Here is a 26,004-nt window from a genome sequence, read left to right on the forward strand (position 1 = left end):
TCTTGGCCAACCCAACAGTAAGGGAGATGGACGCGTGAATACAAACTGCAGGGCCCAGGGGTGACCCTAAGGGCTAAGGAGAGGTGAGGGTTGTTGGGAGATGCAGACTCTGGCCATACCTGCCATCCCCAGGCTCAGGGTTGCCAGGCTGCCCCCACCCCCAGGTCGTCATCAGGTGAAAAACACATCAAAGTCTCTCCCAACTCAAATCTGTAGTCTAATTCTGGATCTTGAGGTTTAGTGATTGTGATTATTTTCTCATCCTGCTCATAAAGGTTCCAGAAGGCCTTTGGATAAATTAGCTTATTTATCAAAAGCTGCTCACAGCCATCCCCAGGCTTAGTACTAATCATTCCTTCTAAGTCTGTTCCCAAAGGGCCTTCCCAGCACCGGGCCAGCTGCTGAACCCGAGGAATGCGTTTTAATAAACTGCGTTAAGCTTTTCCATTTTATGACATTTTAAAGTAGACGATTAGACTCAAGGTGCCTGCTGTCCAATAGTTTGGCTTTGTGTTTGGGAAACAATTTGTGAAAATACCCCTCATTTTTGCATGTTCATATTTCTATTGAAACCATCTTGCAACTCCAGTAAAACGAAAAGTCTCTGAGATGTAAGAAAAAACAAACCATGAGAAGAAATGCAGGAGCTTTATTGTAATCATTATTATTCTTGAGGTTAACCATTGATAAACTCACTCAGAAGAACATTTTGTTTTCAGTGATCTACAGATACATGCCAGATGTAGCTAAGAAGACAAGAAAAATGCACCTAGGGAAACAGCACGGCAGTCCTGGCTGCCACACTAAGAAGTATCAAGGATGTGTCTGCATTTCTGCAGCGGAGGGTGCAGTGGTCCACAGACTGACCTACTGCTGCCTGCTCTCAGCATCCTTCTGAGATGCCGGCTCCAGGAGACGGCCGGAAGGAGGCTGCTCACCTGCATCTCTAAAAGCCAGACTCAGTTTTTAGCAACATCTCAGCGATTAAGAAATATGAGAGGTGACTACACGGTGCCTTGAGGGTGAGACCCCGGCTGCCGCAAGTCAGTGAGATGGGAAACCAAATGTTGCCTTTAGGATGTGAAGCAGGGCTGGCTTTTTCCTTAGGGAAGGGTGAGAGCTGGGTCTGCTAGGTCTGTGTCACCTTTACCAGTCGTGGATGTGGAGCTGAAAAGGGCATCAGAAAGGCTGTGGTGTGCCCACTGCCGACCCCACGGCAAACACCATGCTGGCAAGCGTGCCAGTTGGGCTGCACCCTCTCCCAAAGCATCTGCTCCGGAAGATTTGAACATCTGAGTAAACGAGCCCATTGGCTTTTCAGAAAAGCAGGGCACCCAATAGCCATCAGCCAGCGAGCAGTCTAAGGCAGCTCTGGGTAGGAAACCCGGGCAGAAAGCGTAGGATAATTTGAGAGGCCCAAGTGAACACGGGCCCAGGTACATGTGCCCTTGGGCAGAGGGAGTTCCTGACACTTCGACTGTTGGACAAACAGGCTTTTCTAGCTCAAATGGCACGTGGTAGTTCTACTTTTCCCTAGGGAGACAAAGGGCAGGTTCTCATCTGGTCTTCCCACGTGGTCAATGCTTTTGCTCATGTTCCAGAAATAGCTATGCATCTATTCCTCCACCTGGTCAGTGATCACTCCCAGAACTCAAGAGCAGCTCTAGAGGTGATGACTGAAAAATTGAAGGTTTGCCTTGATTTCGTGGCAAGCCTGTCTGGATGGTGGGGCAATGCAGGACTTGGGACCCACACTGAGAAACCTCATTCTGGAAGTATTCCCTTTGGGCAAGTTTTTCAGCAAGATGACTCCTGGAATGAAACAGCCGTTTCAAAGCTGTAAGCTTTTCCCTGGTTTTCCTGGGAGTGCTTGGTGTCGCCCTGTGCTGGGATCCCCCATCACACAAAGGAGAGAAATGCAGTGATGCTGTTGCCTGTTTCACAAGTCTCCCCTGCTCAGTTTTTCTGTAATTAACGCTCTCATCTATTTCTCTCCCCACTAGGTATTAAGACTTTATTGTCCTCTTACCGAAAAGCATGAAATGATTGAGTTTTCCCCTGACCTGATCTAACCCTCCCAAATTTGTGCCCGCTTGTTTTTAAGACCAGGGCAATTGATGAACCGGAACTGAAGCTAAACTCTGAACAATTCCATTTCCCTCAAGTCTTAGCAAGTTCTGCTAATGGCACTTGTAGTGCCACAGTGATTCGCAGACAGCACCTGCCAGGACACTCTGGAAACAAGCTTTGGGGTCTGATTCTAGCTTTAGATATGGAAATTCAAGGCAAAGGAAGGGGCACTTTGCTCTGTCTTAAATTTCCCAATGGAGCAGTGTCTTGAAGAAAATGCCAGTTCTCTTTCTGGGGAAATACCAAGTGTCGGGGAACTGAGGCACAGCTGGTGAGGGCGCCGGGTCCTCGCCAGTCACTTGCGAGGCTGCTGGATGTGCTGTGTCCTCGGGGAAGAGTGCTTGTCCATGGAGGCGTGGGGCTTCTGGTGGGCCACCTGGGCGGCTGCCGGGGGGAAGTCCTTGTCACCCTGGCGGGAGACACGGAAAGCACTGGCTCATCAACTGTGAATAGCTGAGTGAGTACGTGAGCAAGACCCAAACCCAGCATCTTCTGGCTTCCCTCTGGGGACGGGGCGGGTGGGTGATGGAGTGGGGAACCTGTCGGCAGGTAGAAGCCTGTCTCCTGGGACTGCTGGGGGGCCTGAAGCTCTCTGGAGAGCCCAAGCAGGCACCAAGGCCCGTGTCCCTTCCAGAAGGTGAGAAAACTCGCTGTCTCTGCCGCCACGCCATGGGATCAGGTACCATATGACCCACTCAGAACTAAGCTGGGTGTTGGATGGCTTTCTTCTGCTGGAACAGTTCTTGTGATTTTTTTGAATTGAGAGGCAAGACAGAACCAAATCCAGGGTCTTACGTTCAGATTTGCTGCCACAGCTGCGAGCTGGGCCCGGAGCACTCGTTGGGAAGGAAACACACAGGGCAGGGCTGGAAGCTGTGGGATAAGCCAGATTCAACCAGCCGGGTCTCAGAGAAGGTACCCGGCTGTTTTTCAGGGAGGAATTCCCTTCTTGTGCATTTGTGACAGGGGCTGGGGTCCAGCCCGCCCCGGGCAGGATAGAGCCATAGTGAGCTCTTGGCTGAGCTGTGGGGTGACCTCAGATTTGTGTGGGCATTTAATTTCCTTGCATGTAGTAGATGTGCCATCCGTCTGTCCCAGGGTCCCTGGAGGGCTGTGCTGAGCTGTCCCCAACAGTGGCATTTTCTTTACACATCTTACGCTAAGGGCTCGAATGGGCTGTGAGCCGCAGATCGATGGATGGAATTGGTGCACTGTCCCCCAAATGGGGGCTTGCTGGGGGGGGAGGTCTGCAGTTACAAAAACGTTAGGTCTCACAAGAAGAGGGGGCTCTTGAAAGGCAAAGCGAGTGACCAAAACCCATCAGCTTGGTTCAGAGGGCAGCAACTATCTTCTGTAATGGGCCAGATAGTAAATATTTTAGGCTTTTCAGGTCATACTCTCTGAACTCTTCCAGTGCAGCATGAAAAGGCTGTAGATGATATACATCCATGAACAGCAAGGCTGTGTGCCACTAAAACTTTATCCATGGACACAGAAATTTAAAGCCCATGTAACTTTCACGTCACGCCATATAGTTCTTATTTCAAATTTTCAACCATTTAAAATGTAAAAACAGTCTCAGCTCACAGATCACCCTGAAACCCTTTGCCGACCCTGGTTGAGTCTAAAGAGAAGGGAGACGGGCGAGGATAGAGGAGGGGCAGCTGCACCCGCTCAGGCTGTGGGCTCCGCGTCACCACCGTCCCATCCGCCCCTGACGGGCGGGTGCACAGAAGCACGCTCCATGGACAGGGGGCGATGGATTAAGTGACCTCCGGACCTGGGTGGACAAGCGGGGTTGAGTAAGGACAGGAGGAATCAGGACATCGCGGGCCGAGGCCCTGATCTGATGAAAAAGGGCTCTTACCCGGGCGATAACACCGGAGATGAACACGGTCGGTTTGGGTGGACTGGAAGACAAGAAGGAAAACACATTGACCATCGCGACTCACAAAAGAGGAACACTCAGGTGACGCGAAAGTGGAGACTGGTTTCAGGGCCGTGGGACAAACAAGGACCCTCGGGAGGGCGCGGGAAGCGGGAGGCACACCTCTTCCTGTTATTTCACCACATGGACCCGCTGGCTGCTGTACTCAGGACACTTGCGGGTCCTCCCCCTCCGGAGGCTGAGCTCAGGCAGAGAGCGGAGAACGATCGTAGCAGACAGCGGGCACCTCACCAAAGAGCCTTCTTTCAGTTTTTGGTTAATCCTTAAACTGTAACCGTGGGCAAGCGCAGTAGTTTTGGTCTCAGGAGATATGGACCTGGGCGCTCCCCGGAGCAGGGCAGGAGCAGGGTCATGCTGGATAAATGGGAGACTCCAACCATGGAGCTTCCTGTCCTATGGGCTGAGGGGCTACCCTTTCAGAGTCCTTGCAGAGTCCACGGCTTCCGGAAGCTTCTAACGGGTGAGATCACAGAGCCGATGCAAAGCTCCTGGCCCCTACAGGACCCCAAGTGTTAAAAACATTTGGTCCTTTGTATATATGTACCACATTTTCTTTATCCAATCCTCCACTGATGGACATTTAGGTTGCCTCTATGTCCTGGCAATTGTAAATAGTACTACAGTGAACATTGGGGTGCATGTGTCTTTTTGAATTATGGTTTTCTCCAGATATATATACAATGGAATATTACTCAGCCATAAAAAAGAATGAAATAATGCCATTTGCAGCAGCATAGAGGGACTTGGAGATTGTCATCCTGAGTGAAGTCAGAGAAAGACAAATATCATGTGATATCACTTATATGTGGAATCTAAAAAAAGGGTACAAATGAACTTATCTACAAAATAGAAATAGAGTCACAGATGTAGAAAACAAACTTATGGTTAGAAGCAGGTAAGGGGAGCTAGGGATAAATTGGGAGACTGGGATTGACATATACACACTACTATATATAAAATATAAAATAGATAACTAATAAGGACCTACTGTAGAGCACAGGGAACTCTACTCAATACTCTGTAATGACCTACATGGGAAAAGAATCTAAAAAAGAGTGGGTATATGTATTTGTAAAATTGATTCACCTGAAACAAACACAACATTGTAAATCAACTATAATCCAATATAAATTTAAAAAAAAAGTAAGGTCCTTGTGAAGCTCTCTTGCCATTTCTTAACCTCTTTCATGGTACTAAGCTGGCCCACCCTGTCACCAATACCCAGGGGACGGAACATAGGACCAAAGCAGTACATGTTTATCATTGAAAAGCACCAAGCCAAGCACGTTAAAACCACTTGTAGTTCGACCACCTGGAGATAACCACTGTTAACACGTGGGATGTGCTTCCAGCCTTTCTTTCCATGGATAGACAGATGCACTTGTTTTCTTCTTAAATTTCCATTTTTCTTACCAAAAGAATCACCTTGTTTTGTAGTCTGCTTTCTGCACTTAGTATCTGGCGAGCTTACTTCTATGGTATTATAGACTCTTCTATGCCTTTAAAAAAATAACTGCATGTGTCGTAGTTTAAAAGCATCAGAACACAGTTCCAGGTAGTACATAGGAGTGCACACCTCTGAAATGCCTCAGTCAGAGGTAAGGGGACCTGGGAGCCGCAGATGAATGCAAGGCCAGCCAGTGGGGAAAGTGAGATGCTCCCAGAAGTGGCCCGTTTTGCTTAAGGCTGGTCTTATGGGCAGGCAGAGCGGAATCCATCCCTGATGTGCCCAGCTCGCCTTCCACCAGCCCTGTTGTTCCACCCTGCCGCAGGGGTCCTTGTTTTAGCTTTCCTTTGCTGCAGGCAAAAGTCTCAGGATTCAGAAAGTTCACTGTTTACATCCCACAGAGTTTAACACAAACACCCTAAATTCCCCCAAGTAATTTCTGTTACTCCATGAGACTAAGAAACTTCAAGTCTTACTAAGCAGCACAGAAATGTTCCCTATATGACGTTGGTTTTTTTTATTTAGCTTTCGTTGTGTGGTTAACTGGGTTGGGTTTTTTTTTCTTTTATTACAAATATGATTTGGCTATGGGATCAATAGTAAGCCAGGGATGAGTAAGTTTGGCTCAAGTGTTAAGTCCCTGATGTAGTATGTTTGGATTTGTTTGGAATCCAAGGAATCCTGCTTTGACTGGTCCAAATCACCCACAGGCTCTGTCTCCAGGGATTTCACGACCAAGGGTTTTGCATCTGAAGCTTGAGAACCATGCTCTAGATTCTAATATTGTAAAGGAACCAAGAAACGGCATTCCACAGCATTTCCACCAATTTATATTCCCACCAGCAATGCATAAGGGTTCAATTTCTCCACATCCTCACCACTTATTATTTTCTGTTTTTTTTTTTTTTTTTGGATAGTAGCCATCCTAATGGGTGTGAAGTGGTATCTCACTGGGATTAAATTTAGCAACTAATTTTAAGGGTAAGCTTTTTGCAGCAAGGAATAATAAATATCAATCTGTATTGATCATTCAAGGTCTTTAGGACATAACCCCCCCACCACCACCCCGCGGCAACAAAGTTCTCTCTCCACTAAAAAACGGAAAAGGCCATAACTGACCATAAGGACATACGGCAGCTGCCTGTGAAAAGATGACAGAAGCCTGGCCTCTTGTGCCATACTTAAGAGCGGTATCTGTTTTCACACAGCTCTTTGTCAGAGTGTGCAATGCTGGTTTTCATCAGGCTTGGCCAAAGAGCCCCAACCTCAATGCTTTTTCCATCTACAATTAATAGCATCTCAAATTGGTAAATGATTGTCTATTACATTTATGTAGTAAAAACACTTTCTAAACTCTTTGAGACATGGTAGCTTAAATTCACAAACCCCAGTAAAGAGTCTGCTCTCGAAGCTGTGTTTGCAAAAACACACATATTTTAAATTCCATTAGGCTTCCACGCAAAGCATAACCTATGCTTCCAAGATTCTATAAACTGTGATAGCGGCTTTGAGGATTTATTTAATCTGATGAAAATCATTCTGACAGATGTTGTTTTGAAGCAGCAACAGTACTTTCTCCCAGGAAACAGAGACAGTGAAAAATATCATTCCTGTCCTCCCCACATCCTCAGGCTTTTCCAGTTTTTGAAAACCATATTTATTTAAATTTAGAGAAACTGCGAACCTGACGTAATTAGCGGGGATTAGAGCGCCGGTAACCCTCCTACACATCAACAGAAACTGCAACTTCACCACACCTGGCCTGTGCACACTACAAATGTTTGATGCACATAGGTTTCCAGTATTCACCTGTCAAGGACCACATCAAATTATTAACGGGGTCGTTTGTCCTTAACAAAAGTTTCCTATTCTTTATTTTATAAATTTCCTTGATGAATAAGGTTTATGCCTTATTGACATTCTCAGAAAAGGCAGAAGGCAGGACAAAATGACAGAAATGTTTAGTGAATTCATGACCCTGTGGAAAGCAGACGCCTTCAGGACTGAGTTTTCATGGTCTCATCTTTAAATGAAAGGGCTCAGAAACCTGAGTTCATATCTTAAAAACTCTGCTGAACTCTAAGAGAGAATACAGAAATAAATTTCAATATATTTTATTTCACTCATATCCAAAACACCACGTAGAAAAATAATTGAGATCACATTCTTTTTTCTGTTCTAAGACTTCACAGCCTGGACTGTCAGCACAGACCCGGGCGATGTGGACGTTTTCTGTCCAGCCCTGAGAGGTGTGAATCCACTGGCTGGTGAGGTGGGGCTGGAAGGGGCCTAATGGTGACCTTGTCCAGCTTCCCGCCCAAGAGGAGCGCGGCCACAGCCGAGGCCTTCATGCCTCTGCAGATGAGGAGCTTGTGGCCCTCGGGGTGGCCTCATGGGGACACGGTCTCTGGCTCCCTGCCCTTCGCCTAGTGGCCCCAACCAAGTCCACGACCTCCTCTGTGGGACAGGCCCTGCATGTTTGAGGAAGGTTAGCAGGGCTCTTTCCCAGACTCACAGGCATGACTGCAAACTCCTTCACAACCTCAGGCCCCTCCCCACCTCCATTCTGCTGTGGCTTCTACGGTTTTGCCTGAGACTGCAGCGGACACTGAAGATAAGCTCCTCTGGCAGCCCAGCCTTCTGCAGGACACCCGTGTGCCTGGTCCAGGCACATTGAGGCTACCCTTCTCGGGGATGACGGAGAGCAGTTCAGCCTGGGGAAGCAATTCTGGGCACCTGATGAGAATCAAAATGCTGACCGTCTTCCCTGGATTGCTGTTGATAAGCAATGTGGTCAGAGTGACTAGTGCCCGCTCCCCTTCACTGGCCCACTTTCCCAGCTAGTGATATGGAGTCATTTCCCTTCCTCCCTGGAACCCCAGGGGGTTAAGGCCTTAGAAATCCTTTTTACGGGGGGATTCCACCCTCAGAAAAGTGCAGGCCCTCTTCTTCATCTCAAAATAGGCTTCCATGAAGTGGGACGGTCGGGTGTGGGTAGGATTCCTGCCTGGCTGGTCAGCCTGTGCCTTCCCAAGCATCCTGACAAAGACTGGGGTCGCTGAGTTGCCATGCAGGAGTGTTTTGGGATGGGGACGTGCACACACACACACACACACACAGAGTAATCAGTAAGACTGAGAACCCAGGCAAGTCACTAATCCCATTGCAAATAGTCAACAGGGCAGCAAAAGCATGGCCAAGAGCTCTATTTCACAGAATCCTTTTCATGTTAGCAGTTTTGATCTGGGTTCAAGGCAGTCCACCAAGTCATCCTCTGCACATGCTTTCGCCTCTTCACGTAACTACGCTCCGGAAGAACCAGTGGCCATGGTTTACAGGAGATGGGGACACATAGCTTTTTTTTGTTTTGTTTTGTTTTGCAGTACGCAGGCCTCTCACTGCTGTGGCCTCTCCCGTTGTGGAGCACAAGCTCCGGACGCGCAGGCTCAGCAGCCATGGCTCACGGGCCCAGCCGCTCCACGGCATGTGGGATCTTCCCGGACCGGGGCACGAACCCGTGTCCCCTGCATCGGCAGGCGGACTCTCAACCACTGCGCCACCAGGGAAGCTCGGGGACACATAGCTTTGAAAGAGTTGTTTGTTCTCTATTTTCTCTACAGGATGGGAATGATCTTAGCTGGTAACAGCTACTACTTATTGATTACTTACCGTGGGCCAGGCACTGAGTTAAGGGCTTTACACAGAATTGTGATATCTAACCTTTCAACCGTACAAAGTAGAAACTATGATCTGCGTTTTACAGGTGAGGGAACAGTAAATCAGAGAGATCCAGTAACTTGCTGGACAGCTACACAGTAGATAAGTGCTCCAGGCCAGACTTGGAGCAAGGGCAGCCCAGGGCATTAGCTTGATGCCCTCATTTTAGGGCTGAGAATTGGGTCATGGAGCAGCCTCTATTTTTAGGTTCTGGTTTCTATACATGATTTAGAGATGCAGATTTTTAAAGTAAGTCATCTAAATGCAATCAGAGGATCCCTTATTCAACCAGACAGTACAAGGTATTCAAATCTGCCTAAGCATTTACTTTCTGACTTGATAATGGATTTTCTTTTTCTTGAACACTATCATTTATGCCTGTAGCACTTAACTAGGGCACAGACTGCTTCCACATAAATTATTAATGCAACTGATTCTCTTCAGCAGGTGTTCTCCCAATTTTATGGGTGGCTGGAGGAGGCTGAACCTTGTTCGTGGTCCCAGAGGCAGAGCCTGGAGGAAGCGGGTCTGGAGCTCTCAGCTTCGTGTTCTTTGTTGGGTCACGGGTCCCACCATCACCCACATCTCAGCTCCCGAGCTTCAGGACCAAAGCCCAGTGAAGGCTTTAAACTATCCATCAAGTCAAGATGCAGTCAACACAGTCTAAGAAGGAGGCCCAGAGGAAAGGTGGCAGGTGGACGTCAGCTGAGTGTGGGTTCTGATGTCAGACCATCCTGGCTCTGCCAGTGATTGGCTGGTAGGCCGGCATTTGACCTTCTGAGGCTCAGTCTCCTCATCTGTAAAACGGGAGGCAGTGGACCCTCCCTCGCCAGGTGACTCTATGTACACATGCTCCTAGGCACGTCGCAAGCACTCAGCAAATGGTAGGTGTTGGGATGAGGATGACACACCTCCAGCCCCTGCTTATGTCTCCGCTGCTAATTCACCACTGGATCAGCTCTGCGCAGAATAACCCTGCTTGTCTGGGACAGAAAAACTCCCAAGTAAGCAAAAGGAGGGTCTGGGATACCCAAAACAGATGTCACCAAACCATGGACTTGAAGAAAAACTCTCCGGGCCCTCGATCTATTTGAGTCCTATTTTGACCTGATGGGAACGGCCTGGGCTTGGTTGTTAGTTTCCCAGCCCACTGAAGACAGGAAGAAAGCCTTAAAGTGATGAGGCCACTCGAGCTCACAGCGAGGCTGCTGCCCTGCGGCGACAGGCTCCATCCAGACCACTAGTCCTCCTCCACCCACAGCTCCTGGTCTCAGCACAGGAAGCAAGCACGGAAGGAAGCTGGCGGGGACACTGGCAGTGGTGGTGGGAGCACCGCGCCATCCAGGCTACATCAGGACCTGGGAGCGGTCATCACGTGACGCTCCCTCCCTTCCTGGTGAGAAAGCACATGGGCGCTCAGAAAGGGATTTTCCCCTGAGAATCTCCCTAAAAGTCAAAGCCCCCTGGTGAGTCAGAAGCACTGTTCTCATGAACACTCAAGCCCAGAAAACTGCGTCAGGGCTTCAATTTCATTTTCTGACAAGCAGCTAACACACTGGGGGCGGGGTGGGGCGGGGCGGGGGAGGTACGTCGGAGAGGGGAGTCTGGGCGGAGCCTGAAAAGGCGGAGTTTAGGCTGAGATCCGTGTGTGTGAGTGTGCATGCGCAGGTGTAACGGGAAGGACACGATGCCACAGCACAGTGAGCTGAAGGGGCACAGTTTAATCTGCTGCTGTCAGCAGAGCGAATGGGGTCTAAGGCCCCTCTTAGTGGTGGAGGTGGGCTGGTCTGGGTCCTGCTCCCATGACAGATTCCTGGGAAAAGGCACCTCCTTGGTGACCCTCCTCATGAAAGGACAGAGCCTTGAGGTGATCTAGAAGCAGATTCCGCGGCTATATTTGGACTTTAATACCTATGGCTTTGTGTTTTCATAGAGTTTACGGAAAAATATATTCCCACCAGGGGTGATTTTAAATACATTTCCTAGTAAATAGAAGGAAAACAAAATCCTTCCTAGCCACTGTAGTTCTTGAAATATCTTTCTGCCTTGGTGTTCATTTATTTGGGTTATTAATTTTATGGACACCAAAATAATAATTAGCATGGCTGGTGACCAGAGGGGACCATCTCACTTGACTGCACCCATACATTTCTTCGTGTGTCATTCTTCAAAGCGTGACAGTCAAGGTCGTCTCCCGCCTTCCACCTGATTTTAGGAGCTTCGAGAATTCCCACAAGATGGCACTGCTGGTCCTCTTAGCTGGTGGCTCTTGGGCCAGCAAGGCCTTGGCCGGCTCAGTCAGGACCAGGGTAACAGGGAGCTGGGGGTCCGCGGTGGGCAGGGGCTACGGGCACCTTAGGACAAGTGTGTTCCCTTCCCCCTAAGGGTTAGGTCACTGTCCAGGAAGTCTCACTAAAGGGAAATGAAACACGACTCAAGGGCTTTAGGCGAAATTCTAAATCTAGAGAAAATAATCAAGGACCCAATTCCTTGTAGGATTTGGCATGCAGAGTTTGTAATATCTTTTTAAAGGGCATGAGCAAAGGTGCTCTTCTGGGGGACAATGTCTGAGCTCGTGTTTAATCTTTGTTTCAACGAGAAGGCCAAGGTTCAGCCTTGGCTGCGGTGCCTCTAGTTCCCTGACTCAGGCCTGCTGATCCCAGGATGCCATGACTCTGGGACAAAGCCCAACCCAGCCTGTGCCTCTGAGTCTGTCCTAGAGATGCATGGGGTCCAGTCTCCAGGCTGAAGGATGCTCTTCCTTGGGATTCTACGAAGACTGCTCTGCACATGACACTCCACCCACAGATGCTTGGCTGATTGTCAATCCAGATGCCAACACTTCACCACCTGCTTGTTTCAAGAAGGCTGCCACCCCAAGTACTGAGTGTGTAGGGCGAGGATGGCCTACGTGTGAACGCTGTGTCCCACAGACACAAGGGTACAGTGACAGCTACCTTACCAGGGCCCGGGAAGCCCCACCTTCCCTCTAGACACGTATTTCCAGAAAGGCACTCTCAGTTTCGTACCAATGCCCTTTACACACAAGACCCTCTCATCGTGTGACCTATGGCTTTCCCTCCTCTGTCTTCCCTCTGCTCTTACCTTATTCTCTCTCCTGTGCTGGATGCAAAGAAGATAAGATAAATACAGTCATGATTCTCATCATTAGCTTGCATCTTATGGATTTCATACAGGGGGGCCATTCTGGACCAGTAGGTGTGTCTGCATTCATCACAATACAGAGTGGTCACCATATCTGATGAGAGAAACCCGGCCAGGCCTCCCGACAGTGCGGGGGTGAGCTGAGCATCTGCTTGGAAATTCACCGCATGCTGCCCCTGTCTCTACAGAGCTCAGCGGGGACTCAGCATCACAGAGGAAAGCTGTGAAATGCAGCGTTTGAGGACTGGGCTTTGGAGACAGATGGCTCCCGGTTCAAATCTTACTACAGATGAGCAGGCTCCTTGGGCCTCAATGTCCATCTGTGAAATGGGAACAATCCCTATGCTATGGAACAGTTGTGAGTTCAAATGAAATTATGTAGATAAACTGTGCTTAGAATAGCATACTGCCTCCACTGGCAAAATCAGCTCATTACAACAGGGACATGCTCTGGGCATAACCGGAGAATACTTTGTATAACTATCAGATAATCTGTGTAACTATCACACATATGTATTAAACGTTCTAATGTGATGTCATTTCAGTAAGTAGCACTTACACTTAAAACCATCCCATCTTTGATTCTGAATACATCTGTTTCAGTGTCATTCTTCTGAATTCCAATATAGGGAAGTACCAGTGAATAGTTAATGCTGACTAGACAGGTGCTAAAAACCAGGGTATTTATTGTCTATAGCTTAAAATGAGATCTTGTCGGCTGTCTTCAGGGTCAAGGTCACGTTTTATAATGGTACGATTTGGGGGAGGACAGTATCCATGGTTCAAAGTACAAAGCATGTATTTTCTAGAGGACAGCTATTATGGCTTTAAAAAGGAAAATCATCGTGTAAGTAAGATGTGTAACAGTAAAATGACTGTTAATAGAATTCCTGTTAGAAAGAAGTACATGCTGATATTAAATAAAATAGAGACACCAAGACACTCGTCTGGTCTGGGTCTACTCCCATCTTGGGAGGTGCAGGGGGCTGGCTTTACGTGGGACCAGCTCTCACTAGGCTGGTTCTGGAAGACCCTAGCAAGGAAAGAGGAGACCCAGATTAACTTGCTCTCAGGAGACTGCCAGGCAGGTCCCTCTTGGCCGTGGGAGCTTCGCCTCTTGCAAAAGTCAAGACATGGCCTGGGAGGACGGAACACAGCTCAGGTTAAAGGCAAGTACCTGGAATGATGGACAAGAGCATTTAGATTTCTCGGCTGCTGGATTCACCAGTAATTACATCCTTAATCCACCCTCCAAACTCACTGCGCGGAGGGATTTGGTGAACTGCTAACGGCCGTCACTCCCTCCCTGGGCATCCGGCTACACCTGGTAAGTGATAAGCTGCGGTCCTCAGTGGTCTCTGGCTTCGCACATTCAGCTGCGGCCTGATGAAAATGCTGCCTCTGTGGACCCTCTTCAGATCATACCACGCCCTCGTGTCTTTATCCACAACTAACAGAAAAAGAGCAGGTACGCAGGAAAGTAAACCCACCGCCAATTCTGCTTACTTTTAAAAAAGCCAGCTAGTGAGTGAGGACAACTTCCATTCAATCCAGTAGCTCCCACCCTCGCCCCCGTGTTTAGAGCAAGCGCGTGAGAATCTTCTAACAGCCCAGAGCGCAGCCGGACAGACCTTGTCAAGGTCACTAAATGTGTGGGGCGCGCACGCGGGGCGCTGATCGGTCTTCCTTCTCTGCCTGACGGCGAATAGTCTGGGAAGCTCTGATCGCCTCCCCTGCCCAGGTTCCCGCCTGGGAAATCACTGCTCAGGGCCCTAAGGTTTGTTTTTGATCCATCCGTTTCATTTGTTGGGTTATTTGTTGAGTCATCGGTGTCATTTATTTATCCACTCAACAGAAATATACATACGTATACACGCTGAGTACCCAACGTGCCTCAGAATTAGGAGGCGCTGACGCTGCGTCAGGCCTGCCTCCAGCCTCCTGCCTGTGTAGTAGCTGGAGGACCTGCCCCTGCTCTCGTGGCGGCCCTCCTCTTCCTGCTGCGTGGCGGGGCTCTGAGTTAGGGGCCAGGTGAAGGCGGAAGTCCTCAGAGAGCTGGTCCTAGAGGCCCGCCGAATGCCATCAGGAGGCCGACGCAGCACACCTGTGAGGTTTACCAGACGCTAAACCGGAAAACAGGTCGTCGTGATTTTCCAGAAATGGGTTTTCCTTATCTCAGTGTGGCCAGTCTCCATGACAACCACAAGAAAACCAAGCTTGTGCTTATCGACAGGAAGAACTTGCACGGCGGATCCTCCCTCGGATGGGGGTGGAGGCGCATTCCCCAGGGCCGCTCCCGAGCACGTGTGGGGAAGCAGAGACTCTCTCCGAACTCGGCAAATACGGGCTCCAAGTGGAGATGAAGAGCAGAAGCAGGCGTGCTGCGCGGCGCCCCACCCCGAACCTCTCATCAGCACCCTCCGTGCCAAATGAAGCATTAACAATCCAGGCGGATGCGTGGGGCTGGGAGAGATGGACCGGCAGACAGAAAACATTCTCACTGATGGCCAGGTGGCCAGGGGCACCTGAGCCTCAGCTTCCTCATCCGAGCTGAGGGGCTAATTACCCCCTGGATGTCACGGGGGTTTGGGGAAGCTCAGGGGAGCACCATGCGTTAGGCACGCTGCACGCAAGGCGTGACTCCAGGAGAGAGCTGTCGTGAGCTTAGCGTGTAAGCAGAAGCAGGTTTATCCCCACGTTACAGTGGGGAGGGGGTACTGGAGGATGGTCATCGTGCTTGGAAAAATTAAAGCAGAGAAGCACACCCTCGTGTCTGGAGGACAGCGCCAATCCGAAACCCGAGGCAACACTCGGGGACCACAATGTGGATCGTGCCGGGGCTTTGGGGGAAGAACTGAACAAGCTGTAATCTGGAGGTTCCTAGTGAGCCCAGTCACACCTGGAGAGTCGGCCCCACGGCCACAACGAGGGCAGCTGGGATGAGGCACCCCAGGCTGACCTCTTAGGAGGCCAGTCATGATGAGCTCCTAGGGGTATTAGGGCTAAATGTAAACTCAGTGTTTAATAAAAGATCAGAGGAGAACCTATATGTTACACTGAGATGGCGGCATGAGCACACCCTACCCCACAGCCCGCCTGCCATCATCGTTGGGCAAGTAAATCCACACTGAAGGCCCACCTATTCCGAGGGAGTGAGGGGAAGTGTGATAACAGCAGGGCCACATTTCAGAGGTGCCTAAGGACACCCTCAGTCAAGGACAGTGATGGATCGCTGCCACGAAGGTAAAGGATTTGAGATGCAAACTAAGGCGGGGGAAGAGGAAGAGCTACGAGCCTTTTCCACTTTTCTCCTTTTTAACACCCACGGGCCCTGCAAGAAGGGGCGTTTTATTAGGGCCGGGAGAGGAGGATGTTTCCGCCGAAGAGCAGGTTCTGGCTGGGGAGCTCCACCTGGCACTGCTGGGATCCAGGGCGGCACGGATGCCCAAGGCACGGCGGGTCCACGGATGTGAGTCTGTTCACCACCACCTGTGCCTGGGCCCATGTGTTAAACACACACTGAGCAACTGCCAGTGCAGCCACAGGGCTGGGTGCTGGAGACCCAGCGGCACCAGCACAGCCTAACTGTGCCAGGCTCTGAGCTCCCCAGGATGGACTGGGGCTCAACACAGACTACGAGCAAGTGGACCCAGGGCCCTGCTTCCTCTGGGTTTCTCTGGGTCACATGCCACAGGTAATAGAACCCCATTGTTTTGCATTTTGTTAGCGCAAACTAGAACACACCGCCTGACAAAGAGAAGCCCTTATGTGGACAATGGCAGAAGGTATTTGAAACGAGAGCCCTTCCAGGGAATCTGGGCCACGTGGTCTCTGGAGTAGAGGGTATAAGTCGCCTGGGTTTGCACAGCCTCGGTTGATACATCCGATGGCGGAGCTGTCACCTTGGAAACCAGAGGGGAGGACCCTAAGGATCGGTGACACCCAAGAGACAACCTGTAAAGGCGTGGAGCGTGGAGTCTGCTGGGCAGTGGGTGCCTGCCTGAGACTGGCCCAGAGGCTTGCCCGGGGAATCAGAGGGCAGTGTTCCACGTGAGACACGTGACCAAGCACCCGGATGAAAATCACCTGCATCTATCTGTGCTGCTTCTTTCATGCAGGCAGGTGAGGATGGAATGGGAGTACCAACTTGAAACACTGTTTTAAAAGAAGTAATTTCTATCCCCTTCAGAGAACCCCAGTCAAAGAGGAATTCTGAAGCTCGAGATGCCACATGTTGCTTTTCCTCAGCATTTGCTTCAAAAAGGTGCTGCTTTGAATATAGAGAAAAAAGCAACATCTTTATGGTTCAGTAACAGGGCTGTGAGATCCTAAGACAATTATTGGTGACATAAGTACAAACATTTTCTGCATCGCAGTCTTCAAAAATGATCGTAAGGGCAGATGGCATTGTATTTGTCTTCCTATCCTTTTCTGGAAGAAAAGAAAAAAGCAGCCAACTCCCTCCTGCCCGATAGAGGTAAGACGGAATTGGCCCAGGTGTCCCTGACTCTCTGGGACAGTCCGGCTTTAGGCCTCGGTCACGGTGTCATTACTCATCGCGCCTCTTTTCACTCCCCAAAACATCCCAGTCTAAACATGTTGCACAGCCGCTCCAAGACGAGACACAGAATTCTAAAAAGATCCTCAACATTACTGGGGCTCTTAGGAGTTTCATCAGGCGTGTTAGAAATGCTGGAACTCCTGGGCTTCCCTGGTGGCACAGTGGTTGAGAGTCTGCCTGCCAATGCAGGGGACAGGGGTTCGTGCCCCAATCCGGGAAGATCCCACATGCCATGGAGTGGCTGGGCCCGTGAGCCATGGCCGTTGAGCCTGCGCGTCCGGAGCCTGTGCTCCGCAATGGGAGAGGCCACAACAGTGAGAGGCCTGCTTACCGCAAAAAAAAAAAGAAAAGAAATGCTGAAACTCCTGACTGTATGACCTGGAAACCTGAGCCAGCTTCAAAGGCGGCTCACATGTTATCTTTCCATTGCTTTCCCTGAGCTGACCCTTGCCCAGCTGTGTTCCCACGAGGACTTCCCATATATCACGATGTAGTGGAGGCTCTTGCACGCCTAACACTGCTTCAAGGTCAAGGTCAATGGTTCAATTTATTGTGTCCCCAGTACCTGACATAGTGCTTGGTGCACACAGAGGCTCAACGTATGCCGTATGCCATCAGCACCAAATGAGCGGCATGTCCTGTAGCAGCTGCAGGGAGTGAATTAACCAGGGTGACTCCCTGGGGGCTGTTTGTGGCTCACGTCTTAGGAACACATGAAACTCCTCTTGCACCAGAGTCTCAAAGGCTTGCAAAGGAGCGATTCAAAATGTGGATGTTTTTGTTACCTACCAGTCTGGCTGGGCCAGATCCGCTGGCGATGGGGGCCTAACCTGGAGTGTGTTCCCAAGCAAATGGGCTCTTCCTCCAGCTTTTGCCAGAATGATCTTGAAGAATAGTAAAGAGTCTCTCTCCCTATTAAGAGAGGGCTCAGGCTAAGAGGTACGTTTTTGAATCATCTCAAGTCAAACCGAGAGAGTGCTGATGGAACCACGTGTCCAGTCGTGGATGATAATAACAGGGGCAGATGGAAGAGAGGGAAGGGGGAGTGCCTTACTGAGGCCAGTTTCAAGAGTCTGAATTAAATTTAACAGGAGAAAAGTCCATCAGCTTTCTATATGGCAATTCCTGGCAGATGCCAACAAGGGCTGGGTTTCTTTGCAGGACTCTTGCCATATTTCCCTAAAAGTCTCAAAAAATACAGGTGACCAGACTAAGGCCCAGGCTTAAAGGCAGCCAACCTTATAAAGAAACCGGAGTCTTTTTTATAAAGTGTGACTTCACTTAATGCAAGAGGGACCAGAATATCCAACGCATTTTCTCCGGAGCTTGGAGAAGATAAAAACGGGCAGCTGCTATTCCGACCCTCGACATGGACAGTTTTTAAGCTCCCTTTGCCTCTTCAGCTGGATTCTCAATACGTGTGTCAGGAAGAGTTGAGCGGGCTTCTATTTTGGAATTCTGGAAGCATCAGCAAGGGAGTCACCCCGTAAAGTAGCTCTAAAAGGACTCCTTCCTCTAACAACTACAACAAATATACCGAAGGACCCATAAGGGATGAGTAAATCATTAAACTATCAAGAAGTTGCTATAAATAGGCAGTGTTAATTTGATAATTCAGAACGGACTGGTACAACAAGATTTCCAAGGCTCATAAAGTACTGCTGGCTTGTGGCGGTAGCTAGCACCTGGGGTGCATGTTAACTGCTTCTTTACCTGGCCGCCCGGGTGCGGGGGTACCCGGGAGCCTCCACCTTGGCTGGTCTCCCAAGGCGCCCCGGTGGAGCAGAGAGCAGGGGCCTTCGGCGTGGTGTGCCTCCCCTTCTGTGGCTTTCAGAGGGGGGAAGGGAGGAAGGAGAGAGGGAGGGGCTTCCAAAGCACTGATGAGGCTTCTCCCCGCCAGGTGCCCAGGTGCGTGATGGTGAAGAGCAGCCACAAGGGGGCGGCAACCTCTCTCCTGAACCCGTACCAGGGCAGCCTGCTCCGCCAACCCCGGAGCCCACGTGGATGATATTCATTTCCACGTGTGCCTTTGTGCCTCAGTTTCCATTATGGTCCCTGATCTCGTACCCCAAATCCTTGGGGCCAGATAGGTTTCAGAATTCATATTTTTTTGCAAATATTATAAAGGCACCATGTTGCATAAATCACATACAATGAATATTCCTGAAGGGGTCCAGGGCAGCACCCCACAGTCAAAACCATTACTATTTTCTACAGCAAAACGTATAGAGATTACACTAAGTAGGATAAATAAAGAGTATAAATAGCTGCACATCGGTTCAGTTTCTGCCACCATATGAGTTTTAGTGTGAAAATATGAAAACCTTTGCAGTTTTCCAAACCCTCTGGACTGTGCATTTTGCTTGCTCTGGGGACACTGTGGCACTTTCTGCTCACTACCTCCTATGAGGCCCTGGCTACATCACTCCCTCCACCACCAAGCAAGAGAAATGGATTTGGAATAAAGAAGACAGTATAGCTGTCAAGGGGTAAAAAGAATCGTTGGTATTAGTCTGGGATTACACAGAGAAGCTGCGGTCAGTTCTGTACATTTATCTATAGAGAGTAAAATTGGATTCATGCATTTAAGCAAAACCTTTGGCAAGGCAGGATGAAACGACTGCAACCGCGGAATTCCTCCCAAATTGGCAGCCCGCCTCAGCCTTTTCTGGGTTCAGAGAACTTGTACTCATAACCCTGTCTCACATGTGCAGCTGTGCTCAGAGCTCGCTTTCCCACGTTCCAGTCACCTCACTGCGAGGTGTGCAGGGCGGCTGGCACACGGGGAGCTCGGCCTCCTTTTGTACAGATGAGGAAGCCACTTGTGACAGAGGAGGCCATGTCGCCTGTGGTCACTGATCTGGGAGGGAGTGGAGCCCCGACAAGAACCTGGGTCCTCAGATTCTCTGGCAAACTGTCCCCCTTATACCGGTCACATGCACAGCCCTCAGGACTGTGGCCCCAAATACGTTCCAACCAACTGCAGTCCTGCGGCGTGATTTGAGTAAACTTGCTCGACTAATTTTCGGAAACACTGCTGACTGTCTCCTCCTCTCAGAGATTTAAATGCCCCTGGCACATGAGGGCCCTGAGACGTCCTAAGGAAACCAGGTAAACTTCATTTAACCCATGTTTCCTACATGCATTTGAACGTGGAACCCTTTGGGGCAGAACTCCTGTGAGCACTGACACGCTCAGACTCTGATTAAAGGCAGTTTCAGTTGTGTTCCTGACTGTGCATAGAGTTGAAAGTGGCTGATCCACTTGGAAAGTCTTTTACCTCCAAGGCTGGAAGAGAAACTACAGCGATTTACCTGGAGACCCAAGTCTAGGGCATCCATTTTTCCATCCTCTGCCTTTTCCTCCCCATGGCCAGTTACCTCCCGTCATGTGCTGCTGGGGTCGCTGGATGGACAAGCCTGGCCCGCCGCACTGCTGACGGTGAGCAAGGCTGTGAACGTGGCTCACAGACGCTGGGGCACCTTGTCACCTGTGGTGAAACAAAGCGCCCCCATCGAGGGCTGAATGCCCTCACCGGCACATGCCGTCCGTGCAAAACCTGGTGGACAATGGGCATTTTTAATGGAGGAAGGGGAAACCATCTTCGGTCTAAGACTCTGCCCTCCTCCGGTCTTCCTTTCCATGCCGGTATACCCTTTCGTGAGCAAGGTGACGAGGGGACGGCAGCAGATTTAAAAGTAAAGTGAAGTCATACCTTTGAGCTTTGGTTTCTCCCTTGGAACTTATTCGATATATCCACATGTTGGGAAATTTTAGAAATCATGCAGTCAGGTGGGAAAGCTGGACCAAGTATCGTTGGTGGAACATTTGTTCCTGGGGCCATAACAAAGTGACATTCATTTGGGCAATAAGAATTTTGCCTTCCTTTGGGTAATAGTAAAATTGCCCTCGCAATCATGTGAGATCCCTAGAAACAAAACATTTTTCAAACATGTGTTATTAGGTCCAGGTCCAAACTCCGGACGGGGAAATTTGAGCTTCACTCAGCATCGGCACTTGTATCAAACAGTGGGACGCTGAAAAGATGCCCCCAGACCTGAGGGGCAGGTGGCCTCCTGAGCACCCTGTGGCTTCAGTGGGGTCAAGAACAACCAGAGTGAGTGATGCACTCAGAGTGTGACGGTTGCTTTCGGTTCATTAGGAGTTTGACTCTAAAATGATGGCGGTGGAGAGTCCGCTACGGACATACTGCTGAGAAGAGCTCGTATTTCTCTTGCTCTGTGCCAGGAACTAATCCAGGTGCTGGAGATGCATTAACTCATGTAACCTTCACAAGGGCCTGATCAGGTAAGACCTGTCATCAACCACAACTTATTTACAGACGAGGACACTGAGGCACAGAGAGGTTTAGTAAGCTGCCCAAGGCTACACAGCTAGTAAGAGGAGGAGCCAGGATCCAAACCCACAAGCCTGAGTCCCTAACGGTAGCCAGTGCTTTTCAAAGTCCAAACCTCAAAATACTTTAAGGTCTTACCTGTAGCTGCGGCGCAATTTTGTGAATTTACCCAAATGTCCCTTATTTTACAAGAAAATCAGACAGTGACAGACTAGTTAAGACTAACTCACTTTACTAATCAATGACCAGGCAGCTGAGAAACATTTTAATGGGAGGAATTTCTTGCAACAGTTTCTGAGAGAAAAATTATCATGGGATTTGATCAAGGACGCACTTTTTCCTAACTTCAAAGCAGGACCTGAGGTCAGAAAATGCTTCTCCAAATTTAATACATTAAATTACACTTAGGTCGTCCGACAGGTTGATGTAAACCTACACTGCAGGTCAGAGAATGGCCGTGGAGAAAGCAGGTAAGGCTCTGACTGCTCAGAGGTCAGCATGCCCGGTGCATGTGGACTATTCTGTTCCTGCTTCGGGAACAATGCAAACCACGCCTGTCTCTCCCTAACCTCGGGCAAGTGAGTTCTCCTTTCTGGATCTGGATTCCCACGACTGTGAGACACCAGGTGGACAGCGAGTTCCAAAACCCACACGGAGAAGTCAGAGAGGAGCGGCTTTAAAGGGAAGCTGGTGATCTGCCTCCGAGGCAGTCGGCCAGGCTGCACGAGTCTGAGGCCGGTAAAATGAGTAATGAGAAATTCATCGAGGGCGTATATTTAGGCAAAGAGCGGTTATGTAGAAGCCAAGGCGTGATGGGAGCGCATTCAGCAGGGGATTTGGTTTGCAGGACCCGTGAGGTTTCAGCTGCGCCCTGAAGGTGAGCAGTGCTGAGCACGGATGACACCTGTCCAGCAGAGGCTCTGAAACAGACAAGCGCCTGCCCCGCGATGGGGCGGGGGACCGGGGAGAAAGGACCAGGGGCGGTTCCCATAGTTTCTCAACCGCAGGACGCTGGTTATCCCTGAATAAAGTTTCATATTCACAGTACTTCACAACGTACCAGCCGGCACTGATAAAGGGGTGGGGGACACTGGTGGCACCAGGGCTGCTAACAGTCCCGTTCTCGCTTTAATTCTCCACGACCACACCAGTTTGGTGCCTCACCGTGGTGTCATCCCTTCTTCCGAGGGGCTCCAACCCTTAGTCAGCGCTAAGAGCTGGACGGTACCCCAAGGAGCTGAATCATCCTTCAACAACGCAAAGGACCCACCAGCGATACAAACTTGCGCTTCGCTGCAACTCCATTTAGCAGGCAGCTTCTAGAAGGTGTAGGCTGCCAGAGCACGGAAATGACTTGGGGGCACATACGACCAAATTATAACTGTAAGGAGAAAAAATTTAATCTTCAGTTACTAATTCTTCTCTAGTCTGGAATTGCTTTAACTATTCTCTATCAGATGGCTTTGATCATGACCCACAATAAAAACTTGGGTCATTAACTCTTGTGACCCAGTGTGCGCACACGGACACACCTAAAACAAGCAATTCTGACTCTTACAGCCTGGGATACACTCTCATATTTTCTGCTTGATCTTATTCCATTTAAGAAAAAAAAAATGCTGGTCTGTCTCCAGCTGAACGGACTTCAGGATCTACCAACGGACCACAGCCTACAGTCTACTCTGAGGAAACGCATAAAATGATAAACTTTCCTGAGCCTCCATTTTTCTCCGTAATTATAATAATGCATGAAAGTTACTGTAGGGTTTCGCAGGTAAACTCCTGCACCACAGGGCGATTACAGGAACGGATGTGGAGACTAACAGCTAAGGCTCTGATCAGGACACAACGTCCTTGGACCAGATGGCAAGGCACTGGCGGGCGGCTTGAGTGTGTTATCAGGTGAATGATTTTTCCACTAGAGTAAAACCTCATTTAGTCAGATTTTACTATGAGGTTTATATCCCTCAGGAGAAAGGTTGGACAAGTAGGCAACATAAATAGAAGAACAGGAAGAATATTAAAACCCCTTAAGAAAATAAGGTTTGGGGAAGAAACCCCAAAACCCTATGGTGAAAATATTATTTGTGTATTATCTGTAGACACAAATAGTTGATATGTTTATTACAAAGAATTCTTACTCATGCATGAAATCACATCTCCTCTGTGAGGAATTTTACTGGCAACATTCTAATTAGACAAGTCTGAGTTACGGTAGGATCACAAAAGTGACAATACCACATTTCTTTATATTTTCTAACTTGGAATTCCAGAGTGTACATCACACTGTTATTGAGGAGAATTAACACGAATTAGTAAAGTTCTACCGCATGAGGTTATACTTTACAAGAGCTGTCAAGTTTGCTATTCAGAATATATACACACACATATAAAGAGTCGGGCAAATTACTCGGGATGGCAGATAACAAATGAAAGTCCATGCGATCCCCCATCAGTCTACTTGAGGCAGCGTAGCTGTTGCCCAGGGTACCAGAGCCAAACAGAATGGGCCCCAGAGAGGAATGAGCTCAACAGGTCCAACGCTAAAGACATTCCACCGTCGGAGAAGGTTTCCTCTCCCACCTCACTGTGAACTCCCCGCTGCGCTTTGCGGAGGGCTGCAGACGGGTCTGGCAAATGCTGGGTTGCATGGGATTTGTGGGTTTCTCTGTGGCTGGGCCTCCCCAGCTAGGTCATAGGCTCAGGTGTGCTGGGAATTCCCAAGAGGGGATCACCAGAGATGTTGGCGAGACTTCTCCAACTATGGGACTCTTAACATTTTTCTTTTAAATTTTAACTTTTTATTTAAAATTTGCAAACACAAGCAAGAGTAGAAAGCGTAGCGTGTGCTGGCACCCAGCTCCAGCCACGAACATACTGACATTCCTCTTTCATCTGTTCCTCCCACCTCTACTTTGTTTTGTTGGTGGCTTTTAAAGCAAATTCCTGACGTCACATCATTCCATCCATAAACATGTGAGCAGGTATCTCTAACAGATAAGGACCTTTGACAGAACAAAATAGTACCATTTTAGCACACCCAGTACAATTAACAGTCATTTTTAAAAATATCACATAATTAATCATGTGTTCCATTTTCCTCGTTGACGGAAAATTAAATCCTTTTTCCCTTGGTTTGTTTGAAGCAGTAAAAGAATACTCGGAGCTTTAACAAATATATTTTTTTAATATTTTAAAAATACTTTAAAAAATGCTGTCCTGATTGTAGCCCCTGAGTTGTGCTGCCTGAAGGTCATTTCCCGGGCCTGCCTTGCCCTGTGTGGTGCCCACTGGCTGGTGGGCGATCCGTGGATGTGGAACCTGAGGCCACACAGCGGCCACCTGGTTCCCAGCCGGCGGCCTCTTGGGAGGGGCCGCACAGGAACCCCGAGGCCACAGCAAGACAAAGGGGGTGGGGAATTGGGGCCACAGGACTCTTTTTTATCAGGGTATTTTACAGGGCTGAACTGCTGGGAAGCAGGCTTTGAAAAATGCTACAGAAGGAAGGCACCCACATCTCACGATGTCATCGAAAAATGTGACTATTGTACAATTAGCTGACATTTAGCTCCTTGTAACATGTCCCAGGGCAGGTCCTCAAAAGGGAAGGATGGTTGTTAGTACTCAACCAGATTTATCACCTTTCTCTCATGTTCTTCAGGGCAGTGGCTCAAAATGTGGTCCCCGCACGGCAGCATCAATTCATCGGGAACCGGTTGGAAAGGCACATCCTTGGCCCCGGCCCCCCGAGACATGCTCAACCAGAAACTTGGGGGCTGGGCTGGCGATCTGTGCTTCATCCACTCCTAGGAGATGCTGCCATGACTCAGGCTGAGAACCAAGCTGTCCCCAAGGTCACCGTGCTCGCGGGGAGAGGGGAGGTCCTGGAGGTCCAGTTACCTCCACCTTCACAAACAACTAGGGGAAACTTCGCTACCGCGTGTCCCAGCAATGATACAGACCAGGAACAGCTTTTAATCTGTATTAACACACACACGCCCACGCACACAACAAACACACAAACAAAATGTAAAAACTATCCCCCCCCTTGCCCATCCAGAGTAATTCCATCCTCAGGCCTTAGGTGAAGGAGTAAACTGAGGCTCAGGGCACTGCAGGCAGGCACGTGGCCAAAGCACACAGCAGCTGCGGCAGAACCGGGTTTAACTAGCACCCTCCCATCCTGCGCCCATGGCACCAAGATGCCTGCAGGAAACGTCGCCACAGCACAGACACAGCACGGAGAGTCACAGAGGTCCGCAAAGCGGTCAGAGGGGAAGTCAGGTGCATCGGGTCTTGAAGCCTAGGAGGGGCGGGGATGCTCGGAAGGGGAAAGGGAAGCAAGGACCAGACCCAGCGATGGGCGCAGTGTAAAGGGCATCACGTGGGGAAGTGGGCGGAGGAGGCACACCTGGGCTGAGGAAGGTGCACTGCTAGGTGCCTCCTGTAGGTGATGGGGAGAAATCTCCCTGGGAATGTCCTCCAGCCCCGGCAGCTGAGAGCTCTGCGCCTGGCTGGTGAGAGCCGGGCGACTGTGCCCTCCCATGGGCCTCCCTCGGGAAAATGCCCAGGCTCCCGGCTTAGAACCAGGCTCGGCCGCCTCTGTACAGCCGCCCAACCTGTCCCTCCCGGGGGCTGGCACTCGGGGCTGCTGATGGGCTGCCTACAAGGTGGCTCCA

At 49.6% G+C, this 26,004-nt stretch overlaps 1 protein-coding gene across 1 annotated transcript in view; it reads right to left on the reverse strand.

Moving 5' to 3' along the window:
- Nucleotides 1-629: 629 nt before the first annotated feature.
- Nucleotides 630-26,004, reverse strand: part of DAP (death associated protein) — a 61,749-nt gene continuing 36,374 nt past the window's right edge. Inside the window, exons 3-4 of the mRNA XM_081233369.1 lie at nucleotides 3,998-4,040; nucleotides 630-2,539 (exon numbers count right to left, since the gene is read on the reverse strand). Of these exons, the coding sequence (XP_081089495.1) occupies nucleotides 2,426-2,539; nucleotides 3,998-4,040 (157 nt within the window). The 3' untranslated portion in view covers nucleotides 630-2,425. The remainder of the gene's footprint in view (nucleotides 2,540-3,997; nucleotides 4,041-26,004) is intronic.

Source organism: Mesoplodon bidens, assembly GCF_964165515.1.
Source record: "Mesoplodon bidens genome assembly, chromosome: 4".
Lineage (NCBI taxonomy): Eukaryota > Metazoa > Chordata > Mammalia > Artiodactyla > Ziphiidae > Mesoplodon > Mesoplodon bidens.